General features: G+C 53.7%; 13 protein-coding genes across 13 annotated transcripts; 6 read left to right on the forward strand and 7 right to left on the reverse strand.

Moving 5' to 3' along the window:
- Nucleotides 1-130: 130 nt before the first annotated feature.
- Nucleotides 131-506, reverse strand: W97_04061 (uncharacterized protein; the record flags this gene model as incomplete). Its single annotated transcript, XM_007781954.1, has 2 exons — nt 131-292; nt 348-506. The coding sequence occupies 2 exons, from the start codon at nt 504-506 to the stop codon at nt 131-133; spliced, it is 321 nt and encodes a 106-aa protein (XP_007780144.1).
- A 900-nt stretch (nt 507-1,406) lies between these two features.
- W97_04062 (uncharacterized protein) lies at nt 1,407-2,476 on the reverse strand (the record flags this gene model as incomplete). Its single annotated transcript, XM_007781955.1, has 2 exons — nt 1,407-1,639; nt 1,738-2,476. 2 exons carry the CDS (start codon nt 2,474-2,476, stop codon nt 1,407-1,409), a joined length of 972 nt encoding a protein of 323 aa, XP_007780145.1.
- A 3,341-nt stretch (nt 2,477-5,817) lies between these two features.
- W97_04063 (uncharacterized protein) lies at nt 5,818-7,442 on the forward strand (the record flags this gene model as incomplete). The annotated part of the gene is made up of 2 exons (XM_007781956.1): nt 5,818-6,823; nt 6,880-7,442. 2 exons carry the CDS (start codon nt 5,818-5,820, stop codon nt 7,440-7,442), a joined length of 1,569 nt encoding a protein of 522 aa, XP_007780146.1.
- Nucleotides 7,443-8,493: 1,051 nt separating this feature from the next.
- Nucleotides 8,494-10,071, reverse strand: W97_04064 (uncharacterized protein; the record flags this gene model as incomplete). The annotated part of the gene is made up of 3 exons (XM_007781957.1): nt 8,494-9,643; nt 9,705-9,815; nt 9,872-10,071. 3 exons carry the CDS (start codon nt 10,069-10,071, stop codon nt 8,494-8,496), a joined length of 1,461 nt encoding a protein of 486 aa, XP_007780147.1.
- Nucleotides 10,072-10,757: 686 nt separating this feature from the next.
- W97_04065 (dihydrodipicolinate synthase) lies at nt 10,758-11,711 on the forward strand (the record flags this gene model as incomplete). Its single annotated transcript, XM_007781958.1, has 1 exon — nt 10,758-11,711. One exon carries the CDS (start codon nt 10,758-10,760, stop codon nt 11,709-11,711), a length of 954 nt encoding a protein of 317 aa, XP_007780148.1.
- A 432-nt stretch (nt 11,712-12,143) lies between these two features.
- On the reverse strand, nt 12,144-15,289 carry W97_04066 (uncharacterized protein; the record flags this gene model as incomplete). The annotated part of the gene is made up of 3 exons (XM_007781959.1): nt 12,144-14,041; nt 14,093-14,886; nt 14,934-15,289. 3 exons carry the CDS (start codon nt 15,287-15,289, stop codon nt 12,144-12,146), a joined length of 3,048 nt encoding a protein of 1,015 aa, XP_007780149.1.
- A 260-nt stretch (nt 15,290-15,549) lies between these two features.
- Nucleotides 15,550-15,973, forward strand: W97_04067 (DNA-directed RNA Polymerase II subunit L; the record flags this gene model as incomplete). Its single annotated transcript, XM_007781960.1, has 4 exons — nt 15,550-15,585; nt 15,654-15,712; nt 15,780-15,866; nt 15,922-15,973. 4 exons carry the CDS (start codon nt 15,550-15,552, stop codon nt 15,971-15,973), a joined length of 234 nt encoding a protein of 77 aa, XP_007780150.1.
- A 231-nt stretch (nt 15,974-16,204) lies between these two features.
- On the reverse strand, nt 16,205-17,721 carry W97_04068 (uncharacterized protein; the record flags this gene model as incomplete). The annotated part of the gene is made up of 2 exons (XM_007781961.1): nt 16,205-17,535; nt 17,586-17,721. 2 exons carry the CDS (start codon nt 17,719-17,721, stop codon nt 16,205-16,207), a joined length of 1,467 nt encoding a protein of 488 aa, XP_007780151.1.
- A 214-nt stretch (nt 17,722-17,935) lies between these two features.
- W97_04069 (uncharacterized protein) lies at nt 17,936-19,350 on the forward strand (the record flags this gene model as incomplete). Its single annotated transcript, XM_007781962.1, has 8 exons — nt 17,936-18,006; nt 18,054-18,143; nt 18,304-18,446; nt 18,501-18,605; nt 18,659-18,853; nt 18,891-19,055; nt 19,108-19,253; nt 19,303-19,350. The coding sequence occupies 8 exons, from the start codon at nt 17,936-17,938 to the stop codon at nt 19,348-19,350; spliced, it is 963 nt and encodes a 320-aa protein (XP_007780152.1).
- A 311-nt stretch (nt 19,351-19,661) lies between these two features.
- W97_04070 (uncharacterized protein) lies at nt 19,662-20,492 on the reverse strand (the record flags this gene model as incomplete). Its single annotated transcript, XM_007781963.1, has 2 exons — nt 19,662-19,931; nt 19,980-20,492. 2 exons carry the CDS (start codon nt 20,490-20,492, stop codon nt 19,662-19,664), a joined length of 783 nt encoding a protein of 260 aa, XP_007780153.1.
- Nucleotides 20,493-20,808: 316 nt separating this feature from the next.
- On the reverse strand, nt 20,809-21,588 carry W97_04071 (uncharacterized protein; the record flags this gene model as incomplete). The annotated part of the gene is made up of 1 exon (XM_007781964.1): nt 20,809-21,588. One exon carries the CDS (start codon nt 21,586-21,588, stop codon nt 20,809-20,811), a length of 780 nt encoding a protein of 259 aa, XP_007780154.1.
- Nucleotides 21,589-23,046: 1,458 nt separating this feature from the next.
- On the forward strand, nt 23,047-24,413 carry W97_04072 (uncharacterized protein; the record flags this gene model as incomplete). The annotated part of the gene is made up of 3 exons (XM_007781965.1): nt 23,047-23,095; nt 23,162-23,880; nt 23,991-24,413. The coding sequence occupies 3 exons, from the start codon at nt 23,047-23,049 to the stop codon at nt 24,411-24,413; spliced, it is 1,191 nt and encodes a 396-aa protein (XP_007780155.1).
- Nucleotides 24,414-25,195: 782 nt separating this feature from the next.
- Nucleotides 25,196-26,043, forward strand: W97_04073 (uncharacterized protein; the record flags this gene model as incomplete). The annotated part of the gene is made up of 3 exons (XM_007781966.1): nt 25,196-25,294; nt 25,350-25,784; nt 25,834-26,043. 3 exons carry the CDS (start codon nt 25,196-25,198, stop codon nt 26,041-26,043), a joined length of 744 nt encoding a protein of 247 aa, XP_007780156.1.
- Between the last annotated feature and the right edge of the window lie 37 nt (nt 26,044-26,080).

Here is a 26,080-nt window from a genome sequence, read left to right on the forward strand (position 1 = left end):
GCTAAGAAGCCAGCACCCTGCCTCCTCCTAACAGCAGCCTTCGCAGCTCACCCAGCACCTCCTGCTGCACAGCCTCCATCGTGAAGCTCCCCCGCACCATCTCTCAGCCCTCTGGCCTCACGTCCTGTCACTAGGTGATCCTATCAACCAACGGCTCATGCGCCCCACCCTTCCCCCGATTCCCAACTTTGGGCTCCTCCCTCTGCCCACCCGCTCCCATACCCTCGATCACCCCGCCCTTCTCATGGTCCGGCGCCGGAGCGACATGTTTGGTGTGCTCGAGCTCGGCGTCCTGATGGGGTGTAAGCACGTGAGAACTTGAGAGAAACGGGGGCATGGGGCGGAACAAAACGTGGGCTGTGAGAGTGAGAGGTGAACTGTGGGTGAGAGGTGGGAGATGGGTAAAAGAGACATGCCTTGTCGCCGCCGGTGCCGTGAGCCCTAGTCTGGAGGTCGTCGCCTTCCTCGATGGCGTTGTGGGAGCGGCCGGATCCGTCACGAGGCATTGTGGTGGTATGCGTATGGGGTGTGTAGGTGTGAGTAGTGAGGTATTGAGAGTGTTTGTGACTGAGATGAAGCAGTTCGATACCAGAGGAGATTGTATGTAGTTGAGTTGCTTCTCTGCGGTCAAATTAGGAGAGTGCTAGACGGTGTGTAGATGGATTACGTCACAGAGACGTGGGAATGAGGTTGTGTAGTGCAGATGAGCATAGACGCTGCAGGAGCACGCAGCAAGGGCATGATCTTCAGGGACCCAGTATTATCGCGCCTCCCGCTATTAAGGCCAGTAGTCCCTTACTATGTTCGAGCAGCGGTGTTGTTTCACAGTTTCGGGCACGCAAAACATCCCAGTGGTCTGATGCTGATACATCCGCTGTTACTGGCAATAGTGCAGTGACTGACTGCAACTCATGGTAATATAAGAAACACAGACTTCGAAGACGAGCAATAGTGGATGAGTTGAAGTATTGTGAATGGTTTCTATACCTAGGATGGCTCGGGTGGTCGATGCATGCGTGTTGAAATGTTGTAGAACCTATCGATTGTATCACGCAGATTCAGTCGAGGTCTCACGGCACAACAAGGTTGCAAGTCCAGCTCAGGCACAGCGCCATATCGATTTTGTCTAAACGATACAGATACCGCAGAACTACGGATACCAATCAACGCCTATGCACTCCACCGTTAAACCCTTGTTTTGCCCATTTCTTCATTCACGCTGCGTCAAAGAAGATCGTATCGGATGATCGAACGCAGTGACAAGCCTCTTGTACTCTTCGGTGAGAGAACCACCAGGTCTTCGAGATCTCCGCCGTGGCAGGAGCGATTTTGCCTGAAGCCTCCGCGACTGGGTACCGATCGTTCGTGTCCCAAACCTAGAACTAGCGCCAGCTCCGTGAAAATGCTCAAGCATCCTGCTCGAAGTAATCAACCGCATGGCCATACTCGTCGCTAACAGCTGGGAAAGCCGCTGCGCCAGAGAGGGCCTGCATGTCGATAGGATTCGAAGCCGAGTGCTCAAACAAGTCATAGTCGCTGAAACTGTTCGTAGTGAGGGGGTACCACGGTGTGGCGTCATTGAAGTGAGGCTGTTGCTCCGGATCGTCGGCAGGAAGGTTGACGAAATCGAAGAGACCGACTTGATGAGGAGTTGTAGATTGAAAGCGATCAGATAAGCAATCAACCACTGGAGTTGGTGCTGATTCCAAGTTTGCCGGCGACCAGAACCCGACTGACACTGCAGGTCCCACAACATTGCAGCAGAATGTTGTGTCTGTACGGGTTCGGTGCTGGCGACATCGATCAGGTTGTTGACAAATGGTGTGCTTGGTTGCGTTGAAGCCTCCGAAGGTATGTCGAAGGAGCCTAGGGTGGATTCGGGCGGTGACATAGCCTGATAAGGTCCAATCGTGGGCGGTTTCCTTCCCAGATTCGCAAGCGAGGATGGCGGCTCAACTTTGGGGTGGGCTGACGGGGTGCGCAACACTCTGCTGCGTAGCCCAGCGAGCTCTTCCGTCATTCGCGCCATGGTTTCCTGCATTGACCGAACCTGCTCTTCGAGCGCGTCGTTCTTTTGCTGTAGCTCCTCAACCTCGACCCGCTTTCGCTCCCTCGAATTGTGAGCTGCGAGCCTGTTCCTCTTGATGCGCTCGATCCGGCGTTGTTCTTTCTCGTCCTGTGTCTTTGCTCGTTTGCGAGGGGGCAAATTTGTCTTCGGTTCAGGCAGTTTCTGACCCCATGACTTGCGCTTCTTGCCAGGCTTTAGTGACGTCGGGGCTTTGTCGGCTTCCTCGGGTGTCTGGGTTGGCTCAGGTGTCTGGGAGGGTTCCTCAAAAAGAGGCAAGTGTAGATCCTCCAGCTTGATGGTGCCAGGTGGGGGACCGACACCCATTGAGGGCGACGGGCTCAGCGAGGGAGTCGTGGCCATGATGGGTGTCGCAAAGTCTAGTGACTCTGGTGAAAGATTTGCTTCCATGGTGGTTGTTGTCTGGCGTATGGAAACATGGCACTTGGGTGGGGGTTGAGTTTTCAAGGAGGTGCAGAGGTGCGGTCAGAAAGGGGACACGGTGTTCTTTTAAGGCAGCCACTGAAAGGGTTACGACGCCCCCTTGCCGATCTACTGCGGCGACCAAGCCCAATTAGGCATCAGCTACTCTTAATTTAGCAGCCCCACCACTACAGCCGCGTTTCACCCCCATGGAAATGAAGAACCCCGGAATGTGCAATACAACAACCAAGGCGACGAGGGCCCCACTCCATTAAGTAAGCGAGCACTTCTGGGGCATTTTTGATGCCCTTCGACGACCGGCCAGGAGTGTGCAAACATCCGTTCTAGTGGTTCTAACTCCAAAGGTGGCGTTGGTACTTAGGCATCTACTTTTCAGCTGCGCCTCGAACCGCAGGTCAGGTGGTTACGTAGAGGGTGCGTAAGCCGCCTCAAGTAGCACATGCGCAACCGCAGATTCTCGTATTGCGGAAGGCTGCAGAATATCCATCTCGAAATACCCATTCAATGACCGAACATCTTACAAGAGGTCCTAACCGAGGGCGCACCAAGTGGTCCACGTGAGTACGCATAGTTCTTCTCAATGCCAGATCATCACGTTGAGGAAACTCTGTGTGGTACGCGTACCGGCGTAAGTCAGTCATACCCCTTCGGCGCCGAGGGTCGGTACGGTACTGGACCATTGCTCTATTGCCTGAGGTCAAATTTATACCAAGCAGGACTTCCAAGCATACAGATACCGACAGCACGTGAGCCTCAGAAGGATAACACGAGCAATCTGAGTTATGATCTCTCTGCCTACCAAACTACGTAAATTCTAATACCTGTGATGAACACGTTCGAAGGATGTGGTCCTGTCCGCGGCCAGTACTCACCGCCGCTCTTGCTCAGGCGCTATTCACCCTCGCCTCGCCGAATATGGATGAGTACGGAGCTCATGAAGTCCAGTCTATCGAGTAGCCTCTGGGTATAGACCTTGATCTTTCTCGTAAAAGCGAGAGAGGGTCTACGGCACCATGATACACGTTCTCTACGTGGAAACGCAGCTGTGGTGTGAAGACTGGTACAAGGGAACAAAAGCCGGGAGTAAGATTCAGATCGTGGCCAAGGATACATAACAGAACCTTTCCGCCTGCGAGCGCCTGCGAGAATAGGCTACTACCTAGAATTATCATGTTGCTTTGTGTCTGATCGGGGGTTGCACCACCAGGTAAGTAATCCTTGTCCGGATCTAGGGTTAAGCATGAACAGTAGAAACCTGATATGATTTTTTGGAATTTCTCACGATGAGGGTGAAACGAGGGAATTTAGCACACAACTGGTACGGGACACCACAAATCTGGATAACGCGCCAGGCAGAAGAATAGGGTATCTTGTAATCCTAGAGATTTCAGTTCTCTTTTGACTCAGCTTGCAGTAGATCAGAGCACGCGACACACGAAGGCTCGATCAGTCTTCAGTGGCGGGCTCGAGAGTGCGACACAGTGTCAACGGAATTCAAAGTCCGTTTTTTCCCACGAGCGGATGTCGGAATCTTGGGAGACGGCAGCTCCCGGAGTAGCGTAACCCCGCAAAGCCAAAAGAGCTGTGCGGAGAACCAAAAGTCCGAAACCTTTGATTTCCACCGCAGGAATAAAACACCACGATTCGGGCATTGCTTATGTGATACCCGTGTCCCGATTCCATGGCAGGTGCTCCACGCCAAGCTTTCCGCCGTGTTACAGTGCTGATTTGTATGCCTGAACGCAGGAGCAGCTCAATGCTATTGCTTGCGAGCTCTGTCGAACGAAGAAATGCAAGGTAAGACTCAAGCTGTCCAGCTAGGTTGGCTCCCGCTAAGTTTCCTTTGCTCGCGCTTAGTGTGACCGCGAACTGTATGTGGGCGTCGGTTGTCTCGCTTTCCCGTAGGTACTTATTATTCAATGCTTGTAGACCATCGTGCTCTCAATGCACTTCTACTGGCGTGAGATGCTTATATCCGCCTAGTAACAAGAGGTCAGTCCGTACCAGTTCTGATAACGTCAAAGTCCTAAACCGTACATTGACAGGTTGCGGTCGACAGGGGTATTCCAACCGGGTACATCTCCTGTCTAGAGCAGCGTCTTCTAGAAACCGAGATTGTCCTCTTCGAGACGTTATCAGTCATCTATGGGTCCTATGACCAGGAGAGCGTTCGCGAAATATTTGCAGAGAATAGCAACAAACAGTCCAAAACCGCCAAAGTTGAAGAATGGAAGCTGTTGCCATTGACTTCTGAGGATCAGCGGCAAGCGTGGTGGCGGAACAAAGTTGAACTGCTCAAGGGCCGCGAGCCAGGTCCTGATGCTGTTGCAGAGCCGTCTGCACCCCAAGAAACAAACCATCCATGGACTGGGTTGTCCTTTGTCCAGGACAGAAGTACATCCAATGTTCAGCAACGAGATATCGAGAGAGTCGACGCGATGAGGAGTGAGAACCTCATGCGACCACGTCACGGGTCTTCGCAAGCAACGTCTAGTCCACATGAGTCAATTACGAACCAAGCAACGGCATGGCAGCCAAGCGAGGGTACTTTCGTCGGTGTTTTGGAGGGGGTTCATCATCTAGAGAACGTTCTCGGCGATCCTCCAGACTTGACTATCTCAGGAGCAGAACAAGTAATCTCAGAAGAACCAGGATTACTTCTAGAGAAACACCCAGCCCCGGGTGTACCGACAGGCTTTTCGCCCCAATCTAGGGGGTCAACCTCAATGCAATGGCATAAGTACTTTTGACCAAGCTTTTGGCGTGCAGCTGGCTGCTCAGCGGAATTACAGCCCAAGCATAGGAGTTACACTGCAGATTCGGGTCCATATGTCTAACCAGGTGACTTCATATCTAAAACAGTGCTGCCAGAACATGTCCAATTCTATACACTGAATCCATCGCATCGACAAGGTACTTAAGAAATGTCACCACTTCGTTTAGCGCCGTGAGAATATGCAGGTCTCCCGTCTGCAGCTGCACCGATCAGTCTTAGCCGACTTCCCCTTCATGTTTCTCACCTTGTTTGAACCGCCATGGTCCGCCATCCTCTGTCCCTAGACCCATCACCGGATCTTGTATATGGAACTTAAACGTGTTTTTCACTTCCTGCAAAGCGTGACCTATGTTCTTGGTGTTTGCGCCATATGCGGGGACGGATTTGCGGGGACAAACTTACACTTTGAAACACCTCGCCGTCTACCTGGTATCATTTCATCAACCTTGTGTGTTATGGTTGATTCCTGCTCCCTTGACCGAGCATGTCCTCGCCTGGAGTTGGCAGCGATTACGTTCTAATCTCAAGAACCATGCCAACAGAGAACTCATCCAACAAGCGGCGTTCGCGCCCAGACGACAGCGAGGCCACGTCAGACAGCACTGAGGCTGAGCTTCGTGCCGGAAAAAGAAGGGCCTTTCTGCAAACCATGGGCCATCAGTTGCGAGAGTTCGGCTCGGAGCGAAACAGCTCGAGAGATGATCGTCGGAGCTTTGCCGCCAGTGCAAACGGCAGATATTACGTCCCCTCTCTGTCCGGCGCGCTCGCAGCAGAAAGAGCGCAGAGCCAAATCCCACCAGAGAGTGATGTAGTTCCGGGAGAGGAGGACCAGTCTCCTACCGGGGCCACGAAGAGTGCCTCTGAATATCTATGGCGGTCTAGCGAAGTTCTCACCATTCCTGCGTCTAATGGAAGCCATGCATTTTCCTTCGATGACCTTCTTGACTGGACCCGCTATTATTTCGATAATTGGCATCCGGCGTATCCGTTTCTCCACGCTCCAACTATACTCAGCTATTTCGAGGATGCTGCTCGGAACGGAGTCTCAGATTCGGACAACACAAGGGCATACCAACTCATCATCATTAGATCCATCTTATCAATATCAGTTGCCGACCGCCGCCAAACGGGAACAGCCATGCGACCTGTTCCGGCAAGTCTCGTCTTCCACTCGTTCAATGACGCCATCAGCAGTATCCAGCGGGTGCTGACTGATGAGACCTCGATACCATCCTTACAAGCCGTTGTTAGTGTCCAATTGTTCCTGTTATCGATGTTACGTTACAATGCCGCTTCTCGCCTTGAAGGTCTTGCTGTACGCATGGTTTTCCAATTAGGTCTTCATCGTTGTCCAGTGCAATTCTCGGCCTTTTCTAGGAAAGAGGCAGAACTTCGTAAACGTTTGTTCTGGACGATATACTGTATCGATCGCTACATCTGCCTTAGACTTGGAATCCCTCTTGCTATCCGAGATGATGACGTCAACGTCTGCCGTCCAAGCTCAGAGCGGCATGTAGAAAGCGATGATGACCCTCCAGGTAGGTAATCCTTCCATCTCGGTACCTGATCTTAGTATCTTACTCAGCTCTTGCAGATCGCGATGATCGCCTAGATTTGCTTGACTTTCTAGCAAGGCATGCAGAGCTCAGAGGATCGACCATGGAATTGCGGAATAAGTCTGCATCCCATGCCGGAACCGAGCCCGATCAAGCTGTAATCATCGGCGCGGAACTCACCAAGTGGTGGAACGAAGTCGATGAATACCTGGAGTCAACCAAGTATCAATCTCTTCCCATCAGTCGGTTTCATCAGGTGACCCTCATTGTTCTCAGACACGAATCTGTAATCGCTCTCAACAGATTCATCATTGCAACCTCGAAAAAGAGTGCAGCATATAATGCAGCGCTTCAGAATTGCATCGGTGCCTCAAGGTCTGTCATAAACACTATGTACAAGGCTTTAAAAGGCGCGGGAACTCTGGGAGTGTCACCTGAGGCTCTACAGGAGATTCCCGAAAACACCCCTTTGCTTTGGCCATCCTTCACGTGGGCTGTGTGGATGAGTGCGTTCATCATGATCTACGCTGCAAACGAAGACCAAGTCCCTCGGGAGGTAGCAATAAGGCATGTCTTGAAATTCCCACTTTCGTGTTCCTAGAAACCTGCGGAACGCCGATGACGAATGACGAACACCATGCAAGACTATTAGAAGCAGCTAACATCTTCTCAGACTCGCCGATCGAAGCTTGGACATACTGAAACACGTGGCGTTAAGAGGAAGTATCTGGCCAGACGCTTGTGCCGTTGCGATACGAAGATTAAGCGCGCGATTGACTGAAAGAAGCAATGGGCCGGACCTCATGACGAGAAGTAGCGCAAATCAAGGAGTGCGGCACATGGCGCACAAAGACGTGACAGAGCTGAACGGAGGAGACAACAGCAATCTACGATCCACTTCGAGCAATCCAACGAGATTGCCGCAACGGCAGCATAACGAAATACCTTCTCCCAGAACGGACCATCACCCGGCTCAAGAACGACAAGGTTCTGTCAGCACGAGAGGAGCCAGCGTCGCCCTCCAAGAGAATCCAGACTCATCAATCCGTCGCAATACTGGTTCTTCGTACGAATCCGCCCCCAGACCAGGAAATTCTTCGAGCCTTCCCGAGCCTCCGCCGCAGAATGTAGCGTTTTCAAATCCCTCAAGTCTTGCTGGCTTACAATGGAATTTTTCTGGAATTGGTCAGCAACTTTCGGACATTCCTATGCCAAACGACGACGTCGCAGACCTGTTCTGTGGCTATGACCTACCGTTTTGGATGGGTGATGATCAGTTTTTAGGCCTCGGAGGTAGCTTCTAGCGCTTGATCGCTGCGGGAAAGACGCCGAAGAGAATTTGCGGGCTGAGATACTCCAGATTGAAGCGCAAGCTAAGAAAGTAAGTGTCAAGACTGATTTGAAACATTCACTTGGTGAGTGAGTGGCTGAGGTTTGGCAGAGTCAAAAGTCCGAATATCGCGCAAACGGTCGCTATTTCAATCCGTGAAACGTGGTACTGACTCATTTGTTGATCCTAAAAATTCAATATCTCTTGTTTATGTACAGCACAAGAGCCTATATCTCTACCGCTCCGGTCATTTTGCTAGATTGCCAGCATCCCTTTGCTCATCTCAGTGGTACCGCCACACCTGGCGCCCCACGAAGATCCCTCAGTAGGCATAATACACGCTTCCAGCAGGTTGCTCCTTGTGCATCCTCTTGTTGGTCCGCTGAAGCCACAACTTCAAGATCCAGGCACAGCTGATCGTCATGAACGCAAACGAAGCATTGCTCGACATCGCGATAACGTACTTCGGCCCGTCGGTCTTGGGATAAAGATAAGGAGTGTAGATGAAGGAGGCCATGGAGACGACATTGACAATCGACAATGATACGGCTTTCTTCTCCGTGGTTTGGCCCAAGGTGGCAGAGATCCATCCCAGGATGACCGAGTTGACTGCGTAGACACCGGAAGCGAAAAGGAAACAAGACACATATCTCGCAGGAACGTTAAGTGTTAAAGCAGAGGTGACGAACCCTATGAGCGCAATCCCCATGCAGATGGTGATGTGCCAGGTCCTCTCGTTGTACTTCCCAGACGAGATGCCGATGCCGATTCCGACCGCTCCAGCAACAAGACTTGGGGGGGCTGTGAGGACGAGCGTGATGACCGTGTTGAACCCAAGACTGGAGACTACGGTGGGAAAGAATTGATTGAAGGAGGTGGCACTGAGATGCATGTTCTGCATGAGACAGAAGAGGTAGAGCCGGGGATCACGGATGGCCTGGGCGAAACCCCAACGAAGTCCTCTGCTCTCCTTCAGGCCGACAGTGTCTCTCTGGATCCGATCATGCGCCAATTGACGTTCCATGGGATTCAACCATCTCGTTGTGAGGGGGTAGTCCGGGAGCAGAAACCAGGCGACGATTGCAACGCCGAAGGTGACAAGGCCCTCGATGATGAAAAGCCACCGCCAGCCCTGGACACCATGGACACCATCCAAGGTCTCGAAGGTCGCCGCTGCGATGAGTCCGGAAAATGACACGGCGAATATGTTTCCCGAGTAGAGTATGGAAATGCGAGTGGCAATCTCCTTGCGGGTGTAGAAGAGCGACAAGAGGTAGAGAGCTCCTGGATAGAACGGTGCCTCTACGACACCTAAAAAGAATCGAACAGTGGCAAGACCTGCGAAGTTCCTGACCAGGGCCGTGAGCGTGGCAACCGTAGCCCAGGCCATCATGGTGATGCTCATGTACATTGATGGCCGGATTTTGTTCGACGCCATGATCATGTTGGAAGGAATCTGCATGAACAAGTACCTGTACACGCGTTAGGTCAGAATGATTGATCGGACGAGCCCTGGAAGGCATCAAGACTCACCCGACATAGAGGATACTGATACAAGTGTTGTATTGCGAACCTTTCAGGTTGAGGTCATCCTCGAGGTTGTTCAACCGAGCATTCGCAATGGCATTCTGGTCGAGTTTGTTTCTGGTCGCAGTGTATCAGCTTCGAGTATATTGACATGCCGTCTCTGGACCCCTTACAAGAAGTACATTGCGAAAAGCGTTGGCATGATCCTGTAATCCATCTTTCGTACCAACGCAATCTCCACCTCGTCGGTCTTCGCAACCGCTCCGGAATAGTCACCGACTCGCCCAGCATTAACGGTCTTCTCAGACTTTTCGGTGACAATGGCGACATCTTCGACTTGCATAGGGGTCGATTTCTCAAGGTCGTGAGTCATTTTGGCGGTGGAATCTTTTTATAAAGAGTCAGAAATGTTGAACTGAGGTTTGAGAATCGCAGTATCCGTCAAGGTGGACGAAAAGGCCCAGTCAGCTGCTGATGCGAGATATCTGGATGTCTGGAGACGAGATTAAACGGGCAGATCAATGTCTCTTGTATACCCCAGCGATTTCCCCATGGAGAAATACTCCTCAGATCTAGGTCTTCCCCGGACTCCAAGTGGCGCTGAAGAACCACACTCCGCAGAGCCCTGTCCGCACTCCGCAACAGCCTTGCAGCGCCGTGACTGCGGGATGGCACCGCACAAACATTTGTGCGAGTGGCGGACCAGGTCGCTCGGACAAGTGCCAGTCCGCGCAACATCTCGACACCCACACGCGGTGTTTCGAAACTCCGCAACGTAACGATCGGCTTTGGCATGGGCTTCGACGTTCGGAACGGATGGCTTTCGCGGGGCTCTCCACGATTGTTGCTCTGACTAAATGCCTGGCTGCTCTTGGCCTCAAAGTCTCTTGTACACGGGTACCAATTGCATATAATAAGGCCCAGCTCTCTTCGCTACCATGAGTCCATCAATCAATCAATCCAACTTCCTCTCATACTCAAGACCAGATCTGCTCTCACAAAACCCAAACATTCTTGCCCAACACAGTCTCAGTTGCTAAAAGGACCCGCTCAACAACCATGAACGGCAACATGAACGGCCACACGACTTCTTTCGACCTCCGAGGTCTCACTCCAGCCCCTGTCACCCCATTTACTCGCGATGGCGCCGTCGATTTCGAAGCCATTCAACGCCTAGGCTCATGGCTCGGCAGTATCGACGGCGTAAAGGGTCTAGTTGTACTAGGCCACGCCGGCGAAGGCACCTTCCTCACGCAGGAAGAGCAGGCAGCCGTAATCACCGCCTTCGTCAAGTCCGTAGACGACAAAATCCCCGTCATCGCCGGCATCACAGCCGAGGGCACCGAAGTCGCCGCTCTAGAAGCCCAACGCGCCAAAGCCGCAGGCGCTTCAGCCGGCCTGCTCTATCCCTCTCACGGCTGGCTGCGATTCGGCTACCAGGCCGGCGCGCCGCAGGACCGGTACCGCGTTGTGTACGAGAAGAGCGGGCTCCCGCTCATCCTATTCCAGTACCCGGATAACACCAAAGCGACGTACAGCCTGCAGACCATGCTGGACATCGCGGCGCAGCCCGGCGTGTTCGCCATGAAGAACGGCGTGCGCAACATGCGCCGCTGGGACACCGAGATCCCGATCATCCGCAAACAACGGCCCGAGCTGCAGATCCTGACCTGCCATGACGAGTACCTGCTGCACACCGCTTTCGACGTGGACGGCTTCCTTGTTGGCTACGGCAACATCGCTCCGGAACCCCTCATCGAGTTGATCAAGGCGGGCAAGGCCAAGGACTACAAGAAGGCGCGAGAGATCCATGATCGATTGCTTCCGGTGACTAAGAGCGTTTATCACCGTGGGTCACATATGGAGGGAACCGTGGCGCTGAAGCATGGGCTGGTTGCTCGTGGCATCCTGGAACATGCTACCGTGCGTTCGTCGCTGCTTCCGTTGGAGGGGGGCGCGGAAGAGGAGATTCATGCGGCCTTCCGTGCCGCAGATCTGGGCCGCGTGTGCTGATTGTAGTGGTCTTGGGCAGATTAGGGATTATTTCATGAAACGCTCAGTGGCTTTGTTACGGGACGGGGTTATATAGACATTGGAGTACATGACTGTGAAGTGCACTGTTGTAAATAGAATCATGCAGGAATATGTTGTATTCTCAAATCGAAAACGGAACTCCGAATTGTACTGAGAAGAATAGAAGGCCCTCTCTAGAAACCCAGGTAGGCCTGATGAAAGGTGTATACTTATGCAGCATGGATGTACTCGAGTAGTCGGAGATTCGTTGAACGAGCCAAGTTTGGCGCTCTGAGTCCGGGCCGCTGCTATTCTGGCGCTTAGTAAGGCGGTCGAATAACTCCTGGGCTTTAGAGTTACATCCAGCAGCATGGAAGAAGTAAGACAATTGGCGGAAAATATTTATGAGCCTTGGAAACCAGGTGTCGTAGACTACCGAGTAGACAGCCAAACCGCTATGCTGCTCTGGGCGGAAGCAACAACCCCCCTCCCACCTCCCTGCCCCGGCTTCCTCGCATACAACCCAACAACAGCATCAAACAGCTCCTTCACAGGCGGCAGCGCAAAGCTGGGTCCCACATCAAAGATCTCAGCCAACTGCTCCGGCCTAACAACCGGGTTCGCGTCATCGTTGGCGTCGTCGATAGCCATCTCGTCTGGCACAGCTGCGGTGTTTGTAGCTTCCTCAATGTCTACGTCTTCGTCATCGCCAGCGGCTTCTTCAGGCTCGACAGCTTCCTCATCCGCAACGGTGGCTAACGACTGCTCTGGTGCCGCCGTGGGCTGTATGAGCGGAATAGCCGCCGCGGCTCTGGGACCGATGATGCGGATCTCGGCGGCGGCGTCGAGGGCGATGTAGCCCTTGGCGCTGTGGGCTGGGAGTAGGGCTGTGACGACATTTGGTAATCTATCCGAGTAGATGGGCTGGGGGTCTTTCGGATCGAACACAAGGACCTTCGAGCGTAGTGCGTGACCGTGGGCCTTGTTAGGCAGTGAAACAGCGAACGTGATGTCTGTGGGATTGATTGCGAGATGTGTCACGGCCGACCTTTGTGCGGCTGTCAAACTTGGTAGGGAGAGGCTGACGCTGTAGCTAAGCTCGTCGTCCACGATGTCCCAGACGGTGAGGTCGTCGGAGAGAACGACCAAGCATCTGTCCAGGAATCCAAGAGCAATGAGGCCGCCATCGTAGAGACCCGCTCGTGATTGTCGTATCTCTCCTGTCGCGGTATCGACAAGATGGACCAGGCCCTGGCTATCGCTGTGAGATCGCTCCTGGGCCACCGCAAGGATTGAGCCGTCAGACGAAAACGCCAAGCGGGCAGCCAGCATAGTAGAGGCCGTTCGGGCATCCACTTCCGCGTCGAGGGCGTCTGTGCCCTGCTCCAGCTCAACCACGAACCGGCTTGACCATATTACTAGGCCTTCAGCGTTGCTGCCACGAACCACTGTACCATCACGTAACCTCGTCTTTGGTTTCCACATGCGCACCGAGCCGTCCTCGCCGACAGTAGCGAACCCGACCCGGCTCGGTTCTGCCACTAGGTCTAAAATCCGACCTGGCAGCACACCGTCTGGAGACACATGAGGCGCATCGATTCTGGTCTCCAACATCCATTGCTCTTTCTCCTCATTCCATGCCCAGAACTTCAGGTAGATTTCGCGACGCAAAGACTGCTCCTCGTGCACCATCTGTGCGTCGGCGGCCAGATGCTCGACATCGGACTTGGGGGGAAGCCACTCCTCGACCGTTGCGAGCCACCGGCCATCATGACTGACTTTTAGGTGGGTCACGTTTGGTTCCACAAGTTTTGTGGCATTAGGGCCGACGTTGACGATCGTTGCGTTGTTGCGCGTCAGAGCCTGTCGGTAAACGTGGTGGGCCGACGACACATCGAAAGCTTGAAGATAAGGCGCGGCAAGGAACTTTTGGTTCACATCAGTCCTCGACTGAGAAGCGGGAACAGCAAGTAGGAGCTGAGTGGGCCGGAGGGGATTGGTGGCACAAGGAACCATGGAGAAGGCATCAACAGGAGTGGGCGCGTCTTTCAGCTTCGCGGAGGCAGTCGCCTGAGGATGCGGCGTGCCTGCTTCGTCCAGGAACCGGACACGGCTCTGGATGCCAGCGATGTTGGTCTTAGCGTTCAGCTCACTGGTTGACAGCACTATTACGGAGTTATCCGCCAGCTGAACGGCGTAAGACGACCCGGTAGGCGATATTGTCAGGTTGTCGATGGCGGAGGTCAGATGAGGAAGTTCCTGCCGCTTGCCGGTGTCGAGCTGCCATAGAAGCAGAACAGTCTCCCTGCCCCCTGACACGATGTATTTGCCTGGTCATATGTTAGCTGCATCCAGGGGAACTAAGTGAGCACGTGCCGCACCATCTAGAGACCACTTCAAGGAGCCTATGGGCTCTCTGTGCCAATGAAGGATGCGGGGTGTCGGGAAAGCTGAGCCTTTCGAGTCCTTGTTTGGCCGTTCAGCCGCGATCAGCTGATTCAGCAAATCATTGTAGATGTATATTGCACCATCACCACAACCAATAGCAATGTCAATATGCTCCTTGAGGCCCTGAGCAATAGCTTTGCGCTGCGCTCTGGTTGGCTGTGCTGGGAGCTGATGCCATAGTTGGACGTCGAAGCAGGTGATCGACTCTGTAGCCTTGATTTCTCGCCAGCTAAAAGTCATGTCCTTCAGCGAAGAGACAGTACGGCTCTCCAGGTTACCCACAATCAGAGTATCCGGCGTGGTTGCTACTATGATTTTGCCGCCAGCCAGAACCATAAACGACTGGAGAGGCCGCATGTTCTTGCCCTTGTACAGTATGACCGACTCGGGAGTCTCGTCGCCTCGATGGAGTAGGCGAGCAGTGATCGTGGAATAGTTGCCATGTTCCTGCGTATAGACAACATCTCCTTTGAGGCTCTCCGAGGTAACCGTGACCAGGCCATGAATATACAACCCAGTCTCCCATCGTTGCAACTGTTGCCCGTTGACCCAATCCCAGAGCAGAATCAGCCCTGAGGATGTGGTGACATACAGGTTGTCCGCATTTGAACTGGATAGAGCATATGCGGAAATGAGGCCTTCAGTATCGATTGGCAATGTCCGAACCAGAAGCGAGGTCGCCGCGGAGTAGATGTGGATTGTGCGAGGAGCCGCAAGGATGATGTACCTGATCAATCAGCATAAGAGTAGCGCAAGCCGTCGGGGCGAACACACTTCTCATCTTGCGAGAACACAGGGTCCACAGACAGAAACCTGCCGCCGGTGGCCTGGGATGTATACCACGCGCTTGCAGGGCTCTTCTCGGGTCTCTTGCTCTTCTTGCTTCCCTTCTGCAGAGGTTGCGCCTCCCGGACAACTACAGATTGCGCATCTACCGTGCTTGTATCAGCCCCGTTGGCCAGGCTGCTATTTGCCGCACCGGAGTCTCTGTCCCCAGCTACATTCTCTTTTGACGCTTCCACACCATTTTTCACCGAGCTCTTGACGCGCTTCGCCTTCTGGCCGCCAGAGGCCCGCTCCTCCTTCTCCCTCTTGCGCTTCTTCTCGACCGCAGGCTGTGCTGTCGCCATTTCTCTTCGACGGTCGGAGTCTTGGTTATGGCAGTTTCAGTCGCGCGAACTTTTACGACGAGCGGTGATGCTTGGCGGTGATGCTCCGAACTTTTTTGGCGCACGGTCCAGCCGGCGACTTTCCGCATCACCTCCGAGCATCGCTGCAACTTTCTTCGATCACGAACAAAGAGCTCACCACCGCGCCCACCGCTCTCCCCTGTGCTTCTCAGGCACCGGAATCCAGAGCCGTCCCCCGAAACACATCTCCCACTCCCAAAATGATCGTCCCCATCCGCTGCTTCTCCTGCGGCAAGGTACATCCCCAGCGCCTCCCTCCCCTTCCTCGAATGCGCCAGCGCCATACTAACGACCCACCGTACAGGTCGTCGGCGACCTCTGGGAGCGCTACATGGAGCAGAGCGCCGCCGGTATCCCTGACGGGTCAGTCTTGCCTCACCCCACAACCACCGTTACCACCGCTCGCCGCGCAGCCTCTGACATGAAGTAGAGACAACATGGACCAGCTGGGCCTACATCGGTACTGCTGCCGGCGCATGATCATGACGCATGTCGATCTGATCGAGAAGATACTCAAGTACGGCACCTGTCGAGTTGTGGGGCTGTGGGGCGGAACGCTGACGTTGGGACAGGTATAATGCTGCCGAGAGGGAAAACTCGCGGCTTCGTGACACGCAGGAATGAGCGCGCGGCATGGTCGGGGGCGTTTGGGGCGTCAAAGAAGATGCATAGGTTGCTGTAGGTCAGCTGGCGTTACTTGGGCTTAGTTGAACGACTGGTGGGCAACGTAGGAATTTCGCACGCGAAGAGGCACGGTTCAGCGATGCGGCTGGTTGTGTCTTCGTAGCTGTATATAATTCTATGTCTCCGCAACTTGGGGGAACTTAATTCAACAATGCAAAAACTCTGCGTGACTCAAGTCCGTCTAGTTTCTTCTATCATCCTTGCAACATCGAGAGCGAGATTATCGTCGCCATACTGGGCAATGACCTGGATGCCGATATTGCCCTCCTGCCCTTCTCCCTCTCCCCTTTGCGATGCTTTGAACGGCACGCTCACAGCCGGCAACCCAGCCAAACTCGCCGGCACCGTAAAGACATCACTCACATACGCCTCGACCGGTGACTGCTTCTCCAGCGACTCGAGGGTAGGCGGCAAGGTCGGCGCCGTCGGGCAGACCAGTACGTCGACCGCCTGATCCGTGTCCTGTCTGCCGGTGCGCCCACCATCCAGCAGCGGATTAGCCAGGCTGAACACTCGATCGAAGTCCTGCTGTACAAGCCTCCGAACCTTTTGCGCTTGTATGAAATAATTGTCGATAGCCTCGGCGCTCAGTGTGTAGGCACCAAGGAGTATGCGGCGCTTGACCTCGTCTCCAAAGCCTTCTCCGCGGGTTTTGGAGAACAGAACGCCTTCAGCGCCATCCGGGCCTTCTGCGCGAGTACCGTATCGAACGCCGTCGTACTTCGCTAGATTGGAGGAGGCCTCGGCGGGTGCAAGGACATAGTAGGCGGAGAGGGCACGCTTCGTGCTTGGTAAAGAGACTGGGACGATCATGTGACCTTGGTTTCGAAGGAATTCTAGGGCACTTGTCCATGCGCGGCGGACCTGGGGGGAAAGCTCGGCTATGTTGTACTCGAGCGGTACACCGATGCGAAGGCTAGAGTTGCGGCGTCTTTGGGAAAGCGACTCGGAGATGCGGGCACGTGTGCTGGGCAGCAGACTGGTTGGGTCTTGCTCGTCGTAGCCGTTGATCGCCTCGAAAACTACCTTCGCATGCTGAGTGCTTTGCACCAGAATGCCGACAGTATCGAGAGAGTTTGCGTACGCAAGGACTCCCCATCTCGAGACCAAGCCATACGATGGTTTGAACCCTACTATGCCCGTGTACGCAGCCGGTAGCCTTACCGACCCTCCCGTATCAGTTCCCAATGCTGCCCAGCATTGCCCAGTAGCCACCGCTACGGCACTTCCCCCCGAGCTGCCTCCCGCAGACAGGGCTTCTGCTCCCTCAGCATTGCTTTGTGTTACGGGACCGAAGTAGGAGCACTTGGAGTGCGAACCCATGCCAAACTCGTCGAGATTTGTCTTGCCGGCCACGATGCCGCCGGCGTGGTGAATCTTCTTGACAACGGTTGCATCGTAGGGGCTGGTGAATGTTTTGAGGATTCCCGAGGCGCTCGTTGTGGGAAGGTCAGAAGTGCAGATGTTGTCTTTGACGGCTATCAATCTGCCGTGGAGAGGACCTGTGAATATTAGCTCTCGTCCGCGTTTGCCTCATGGACGCGATTGGTACCTCCATCCCTCTGCGTGTCCGCCGCCTCGGCTTTGCGAAGGATCGTGGGTCCTCCAGCCAAGCCGATAAATGCATTGAGGCTCTTCCGAGCTGTCTGGTTAGCTATACATATTTGCGCTTCTCGCAGGAAAGACATAGGGCTCCATGATGCGCGTCCTGAGAGCTCTGCATTCAGAAGTCGAGCTCCTCGGCGAAACATCAATCCGAAAATGCGGACGTCAAGCTCCGAGGCATCTCCTTCCCCCTCTATACGACCCCATGTAGTTAAGCAGCCCCGCGTATATGTGCTTAAAGATGATATACTCTGCAAAATCCTGCTCCGACATCTGGTTTGCAGATTCTAAACTACCATGGAGGGTCTTCCGAAGTTTTCTGATCTTCCCCTGAACAAGGGCGATCCACATCATTCTGCATGGGGCCTGTAAGCAGCATGCTTCCAGAGAACTTATAGCTATCTGACAGTGCCAGCTATGGGAAAGGTGACCAACTGGGCTTCCTGAACCGTCTGACCGATGATGTGGTACTGGAGGCAGCCAAGGAGATCAAGACAGGAGTTAGGTACTGGGATTCTCTCCGCCTTGAACTGCCTATTGTTATACTCTAGTTTTCAAGCACATGTGCTACCCGTGAACTCCCACGGGACTCTGTGCACTTTCCTACCCCCCCAGAGATAATTTTACCAAGCCCTTTCGACCATTCAGCTGATCCATCGTCCAAGAATCTCCCTGAACTGGCCCCTCGATGCCCAAAAAGACATCCCCTTCTTCGGCCGCCAGGTCTTCCACCAGCACATGTACAACAAGCCCCCAAGAGTTGTCAATGACGACGTGTGGACCTTCAACTCTCAAAGCAGCAGCCAGTGTCAGTAGCAGCAGCAAGCAAGACCTGCCTATTCCCCACCGCTAAGCAATACAGGGGACGGACTCCGTCACTTCGCCTACCAGAAGGAAGCAAAGTTTTACAACGGCGTCACCATGGACGACATCCATGCGGAGGGTTCTGTTGTCAACGGCATTGGCGGTATGTTGGCAATTGCCCAGGTATTGATATATGCGCCGGCTGATTGCGCTTAGCATGGTCTGAGAAGGGCATCGTAGGCCGCGGCGTGTTGTTAGATTTCCACAGCTGGAGACTTGAGAACAACATTCCGTACGAGCCGTTCAAGACTGGGTCGATTCCGCTAGAGCAACTCAAGGCTGTGGCGGAAGCTCAGGGGGTAAAGATCAAGTTTGGCGACATTCTCATCATTCGCTCTGGCAAGGCTTACGGTGGTTCTTTCGGCGGCCGTTTCTAACAGTGTTCCAGGATACATGGCTGCCTTTAGCGAATTGAAAAAGGACGAAATCGCAGCCTTGGCAAAAGTCATGCCTCCCACTTTCTCAGGAGTCGAACAGAGCGAGGAGGTGCTGGAGTGGATCTGGAACAATTTCTCTGCTGTGGCGGGAGATCAACCATCGTTTGAGTGTTGGCGTATGTCTGCCAAACCCTTGTTTATGGGGCGCACTATCTGACGGGGGAGTAGCAACTCAGAAAGACTTCATGCTCCACGAGGTCCTACTGGCCGGTTGGGGGTGCCCGATCGGTGAACTCTTCGACCTGGAAGCTCTTTCGGAACACTGTAAGAAAGCTGGAAGGTGGTCGTTCTTCATCACGAGCGAAGTGTGCAATGTAAGTTCTCCTGTCGAGGCAAGCATACAGATGGATTGATACGTCGTAGGTGCCTGGAGGTGTGGCAAGCCCGCCGAATATACTTGCGATATTTTAATGATATCCGTGAGTTTCGAGGAAGGAGCGGTTCGAAGGAAGAGGCGGTTGCGATTTGTGTGTCACGCCTAGACCCGAATGAATTGAGTAGTAAGGACTGATTGAACCCCATTATCGGCATTGGGATCTTATAAGTTTGAAAATTTGACGCAATTCAAAGAAGGGAGATACGAATACACATGATATCGAATACCGGGCTCGTGATGTTTTCCAACACGGGGCGATGCTGCTAAGTAACAACACAATGAGTGGATATTGATACCACCTCTAGAGACAGACATGCTCCGTATTCTTCCGCATCGTTCTAGCTCATTAGTGATCTGCCGCCGACTGCCAGTCAACATTATTGAACCTAGGAGCCTCGTCCGAAACCACCGGCTCCTCCGTAGTCACGTTGTCGAGATTCTCCTCAAGCCCAGCCCCATTCTTAGTGTTGGTCGCCTCCGGCATCTCTTCCAAGAAGAAATTGCTTTTGTGAATCCACATGGAGCCGACCTGAACATAGTTCTCTTTTATCTCCTTCCGAGTCACCACCTTCCTCTTCGGCGTCTCCGCTACGGCGAACTCACTCTTCCAAACCCACTTGCCGTTGATACGAACATGGGTCTTATGCTACTCCCCCAAGGTCACGTACTTCCCCTTCGGCCTCGGCTTCAGCTTCTCCTCCACGCGGGGCTTGGGCTTTCGAATCCGCACGCCGTTGGCATCGTATTTGCCGTTAGCCAGATCCTTCCAGATCTTCGCATTTCGCTCCCGCACCTTGGCATCGCGAGACTCGCCATTGGGCCAAGACTCGGCGTACCTGGACGGCCTAGAATCCTCCAGATGAGAGTCGTGGACGGAGTTGGCATCGTCGAAGTATCTCATTGTGGCGTATGCAGGATCCTTAAGCTCATCCATCCACACAGTTGCGCCAAGACTCAAGCCCGACATGTCCCCCCGATGCCTCCTTTGCCATTCGTATAGAAGCTCGGCCCAGCGCGCGCGTCTGTCGGCCTCACTTTCGAGATACTTGATAGATGCTGCGGCTCTGCTTGAGGGGTCAGTGTCATGGGCGATTGGAAGGGACTTGGAGACGTTGTATCCATTCGTGGGCGAAGCTGTTACACACTCGCTGGGGATGTAGGATGTGATCTGGTGCATGGCCCCTCCGATGACAGTCTGAGCTGATATGGTTGATGAAGGCTGCGGTTTGCATTCGAGGACGGGTTCGTAGTGATTGATGCTAACGTCGTCAGATTTTGAAGAATAACTTTGTGAGCTGCACTTTGCGAAAGCGAAGCGGTTTTTAGAGTGGGCAAAGCCGATTACTTATACTAAGTACAAGAGTACGACGTTGAAGCCAAGATCAACCAAGCTTTTGGGCGGAGCTTCAATCCACTGGTGGGGTATAACAAATCCATGGTTCAGGGTTGAGCGGATACCAAGACCCGGGGTGCCGCACGTTATTGGATTCTACTTACCACGTTTCCGCGGATGCTCCCGACAAAGTGTCCACTTCTCCCCGTGCAAACGGATCATTCGACTCCCACAAACCGGTATTGTGGTCGACGTGGCCAGCATCCGGGTTCTTGAGCGCTTGGAGCTTCTCGTTGAAGCTTGTCTGTGTCAACAGTTCCTTGGGAGAACGGCTGGCTGAATCTGTGCTAAACTCGGAGGCGTGTGTTGCGCATGGTTTGTTTGGTACTGTTGAGAGATCTTCAAATGGGTCCTCCAATGGCAAGATTGTGCCCGGCATCGGTGTCGGCAGTGCCTGTGGGGCTTCGGCTGCCGCGGTTGACAAGTCGAGTTTTCCAAGGTGGTGCCTCGCATGAGATTCTCGGGTCGGTAAGTGCGCCGCCCAGGTGATCATGGGAGTAGGATCGGGCACACTGCCGACGATAAATTCGCTCTTCTTCGTTTCCTCGGGTGTGATGACCTCCGATCCCTCAAGCGAGCTTTCCGTGGTCGGCAAAGGAAGCAGGCAAATTGCACTGTCTCGCTTAACACAGCGGACTGGAACAGGCGAAGAGTGATGCACTTCAATAGGTGCCGGCGGATACATATGCTGAACGTGCAAATCATTGTGAAGTAGAGCCCCACGCCTAGAAAGTCTGGTTGAGCTGGAAGCCGTATCGCAGAACAGATCGTATTCCTTCTCGCCGTAGCTACCCAGGCCACCGGTCGGAATGTCGACGTCGACGGAAGGAGCCTCTGACGCGACAGTGGAAGCAGAACGCTGTTCTTCGGACGCGTTCATCATGATGATTGCCTGCACATAATGTTCAGCATTACGAAGCTTCCAAAAGACACCACGCCTAAGCGATTATACGAGAATATAGTGTGTTGCGAGACTCACATCTCGACCAGTTCTCCGTCCAATACTGGATGCTGCGAATCTTTTGATCGCATCGGACTTCGAAGTATTCCTCTTGTGGTGGGGACTTCCGTCTTGAAATTCTTGACGAGCTGTTGGACTGCCTAGCACGGAAGCGCGCTGACGTCTCTTTGAGCGGCTGAGGGATCCCAGCGAGAATGTTTGATATTTGCTTGAAGGAGTCTGAGGGCAGCTCTCTTCGTCACCGGCTCGCGCCGGGTCCACGATGTCCTTGACGCTTGGTCGAGATCGCACGAGCTTTGCTTTGAGACTGCCGAGGAGCGTTCGTCGAGACCATGACTTCAAACCGTCCATAGCAGCATCAGATCCGACCGGCCTATCCAAGTCTCGGGCTATGGAGGTCCTGGTGTTTTCCATTGTGGCAAGCGCTTCGAATATACTCAAACGATCAGGTGAACGAGTTTTGAGACAAGAGAAGGAAAGCAAACGTTGATATGAATTTCGATTTTCTGTTGATACTGCTCAAAAGATCAAGGAAATGCTCCGATTCGATTGTGTATGCAGGTAACTACCATTGCTTTGGAAAGAGCCACTACGTGGAAAGCAAGCAAAGGTGCTTTCTTCATATGTCCTTACCTCATGCAGCTGTACGGAGGAGCTGCTGTGTTGCGCTTGGCATGTTGCGAGGAAGCTTCGATTCAGCAGACCAACCGTTCTACATATGCAGCCTATCAGGCAAGTTCATGTGGTCTGCCTGGAAGCCATAGGGGTAGATTAAGGCTCACCAGAAGAGCACTCGAGACTCCTCGCCGTGGAGTCGAACGTACATTATGGCTATGGGGATGGCGACAGTGTCTTCATGCTACGTCCAATCTATGAGATCACGGCGCAATCTGTAGCGCCCGTTCTTGAAAGCCATGACGCCGGCGTGTGAGGGATGGGGAGGTATAGTAGCGGTCTCTTCGTCGCAGCTTTCTGCTAAGTGTGTCGGAACTCTTAGCGGAAAACAACTGTCACTCCATAGCGTAGGGCACTCCAAGTAAGGCTATAAGAACCACTGCCACAGGTGCATCTAATCCATAAATAATCATACAGATATACTTTTGTACAGGTTCGATAGCCATCTATAGCCTTTTTCTGGCGGTTTACAGCTGGATTTGATTCTCAAGAGCTTGCAAACTAGCCCAGCTTGCGGCAGCTTTAGATTAGATGCAGAAGTCTTGGCGCGGCCGCGAGCTGTGAAGCTTTCAGAAGTGAACTTCCTCCGTGAATCCTGCAGCACCAGGAGTCTCCGACAGCGCTATCCCACGATCGCTCTGGCCTTTAGCATATTCCGAGTCGTCCTAGTGTCTCTTCGCAAACTGATAAACTGCCGCCGCAATGGCTGCCGAGAGAGAAGCCGTGTCGTTTGACGCGATGATCCAAGCAGGTGCGCTCAAGCTCCTGTGAGCTGTTTCGATTATATCGCTGTAGCTGACGAGCTGTACTCCCGCAGACCGTAAAAGAAGAAAAGATGAAGCCCTTGCGAATGAGATCTTTGGCAAAAATCGACGACCCGCAGCATCTGGAGCTGGCGCAAACCGCAGCGCGATGACAGGCCCAGGAGCAAGCCTTGCCAGCAGGGTCGGCGTCACAAAGGTCTGCCAGGCAGAGGCGCATTCTGCGCGCCTCATAGCGAATATACCAGTCTTGCTGACATCTACTCAGCCCGCACAACGCTCCGCGACGTCTACCCCCAAGCCTGGTCTTACCACGAGCTCGTCTTTCACCAACCAAGCCCCTAACGCGCGCGTCTCCCGCATCGGGCAGTCTTCGCGATCGAACTCTGCCTCCCGCCTTGAACAGCGGCACAATCGGCTATATGACTCTCTTCGCTCCGACACCGTGACACCAGTCACCGCTCAAGCCAATATCATCTCCCGACCACCTCAAAATGGCGCCGTTAACACGCGCGCACCGCAAAATGGCTACGCGAATGAGCGCGCCCCGGGTATAACTATCCGAGGTATGGGCAGTGAGGGTCCCTATTGCGTCGTCGCTTCGAACTTCGCGCCTGGTACTACCGCAGCGGACATCGAGGCCGTAATGGCGCCGATCGGGGGAGAGATGGTTAGCTGCAAGCTCGCTGCGGCGAAGCCGACTGTGATCGCCGAGATGCTGTTCACTGAGAAGACCGGTGCGGAGAACGTGATATCGATGTTCAATGGCAAGAAGGTACGTCCTTCAGCTGCGTGTAGTGATGATTTTGTGGTCGACAGAGCTTGTAATATCTTAATGACGGCGCGAGCATGGCATGAACTTCGAGACTAATCCATTCATACCAGGCCGACGGACGCGTTCTCTACGTGTACATGAAGCAAGCGCCACCACAACAGGAACCGCACCAGTTCTACAACAGCGCACATTCCCGACCATCGGCCGCGGCTCAGGCATTGAGGCCTGAGCGCGATCTGATGGAAGTGGACGACGAGCCGCCAGCACCGGCACCAGCGCCCGCACCAGCTCCCGCTCCGACACCGGCTGCGGCTCCAGCCCCTGTGCCTGCTCAGGGGGAAGAGTACAACAAGCCCATCCGGCGGGCGGAGCCACAGTACCAGGACGGACGATATGGCTTCAGTGAGCATGCGCCGCGGGATGATAGGAGGGATGACAGGAGGGACGATAGGCGGGATAACAGAAGGGGCAGGGATGGCTATAGGCTTTACTCGGATGGGCTAGGTAGACGAGACTGGGGCTACGGGCGATGAATAGGGGTTCTGCACATTGCGGCATCAGCGTGGCGTCGGCGGCGAACATGGGAAAAGCTCTGGGTCATGAATGATCGTTGGATGGTCTAACCATGCTGTACAAGCGAGAATGGACTCATTCTAATAGTTGGCGAGCTTCTTGGATTGTGCTTGCCGCTGCAAGCTATCTAGGTATCAAGGATCCATCTCTTTGGTGTTCGTCGTGCGGCGTTTGATACGGAGCTTAGCATGACTTCAAGAAATCGACAATCATCTTCATGGAGTAGCTTTGATACAGCCATTGTCGCAAGGGATGATAAAGCACGTAGAATCCGCGGATAGAGCACTCCGACCCCCTGTGATCATGCGTAGTAAAGTACCACAGTACCCCCGATACCTTAATGAATCCACGCTCTGTACAACTTTGTAAGCGGACTGCACCAAGGTAGTTCCCCGTTAACGGCCTGCACGAGTTCAGCGCTTCCTGTTCGTATGATAGGGAGTTGCTGATATGAACTGTATGGGGTAGAGTCGTCGGTTCTCGACCAAAGACGAGGCGGTGGCAAGATCCATGTTCTTTTACGTTGATAGCCTTGTGGCCTTGTGCAGTACCTTGATGGCTCAAAGGCAGTTCGGCGACGTCGCGCATCCGGGGCTGATCCCTGTAAGCTGACTCGAGCTCCGAAACGAACCACCCTCTTGTGCGTCCCTCTTCCACCTTCATTCATTCCGCGACTCCTTGCTTCGTGCGCCACATAGAACAATATCTATTTAAAATTCTAACGCTGTGCTTTAACTACGAGATGGCGATCGCGGCCACAGAGACTCCGCAAAAGGTTCCAGAAATGGACGAAGCGCAATGCCGAGCAGCTCTTGCGCGCCTGGATCAGCTGCGGCAGACAGTTCGTTTGCTTCCAATACTTCACTATCTCGTACCTATACTGAGCTTGCACTTAGCTTGACGAGGTCCGCCTCGCAATCCCAGACATTCTGAGTACACTCAATGACCCACATGCCTCGCCGGCGCGTTTCCTCGCAAACTTTACCGGCGCAGCGGTGGATGCGCAAAAGCGCTTGGAGACCTTTAAGGTCACATGGCGGAATGAGGCGACACAGGAGCTGTTCGAGCGTGCGAGACAGAGCCTACAAGCGAACTCTGATTTGAGCGCTGCCGCGACGGTACCCATGTACGGCTGGGCAGAAACGGATCTCGTGGATTCTGAGAAGACGGATGATGCAAGCAGTGCCAGAGCGCTTGAACATGGCATTGTGGAAGACGGCGGACACTTTGATCAGGTTGACGTTGCACGGGTTGTGGATGACTTCCGGAAAGCGCATCCAAACTTCAATGTCGACCTTGAAGTTTGGAGGAAGGAAAATTGGGTTATAAATGTATGTGTGTTGTCTCACTGTCAAGCTGTCATCTTGCTGACGTCTGCAGATACAATATCAAGCACCGAGGATCTTCTTGAGGTTCAGCATTAGAAGATACAAAGGCCGCAACGATGAAGCCGTGCTTATGGCGGAATGCCTGGGAGAAATGAAGCTCTTTCCTGCAATTACTAGGTGTCTCGCATCGCGACCCGACCCCAACAATCTGCCATACCTCCTGGTTTGTTCTCTGCCACTCCATGCTCCACAATCCATCTGACATCGGTAGGAAATGATCGCCGCATATACAAATACGA

This window comes from Coniosporium apollinis (assembly GCF_000281105.1).
Source record: "Coniosporium apollinis CBS 100218 chromosome Unknown supercont1.17, whole genome shotgun sequence".
NCBI lineage: Eukaryota > Fungi > Ascomycota > Dothideomycetes > Coniosporium > Coniosporium apollinis.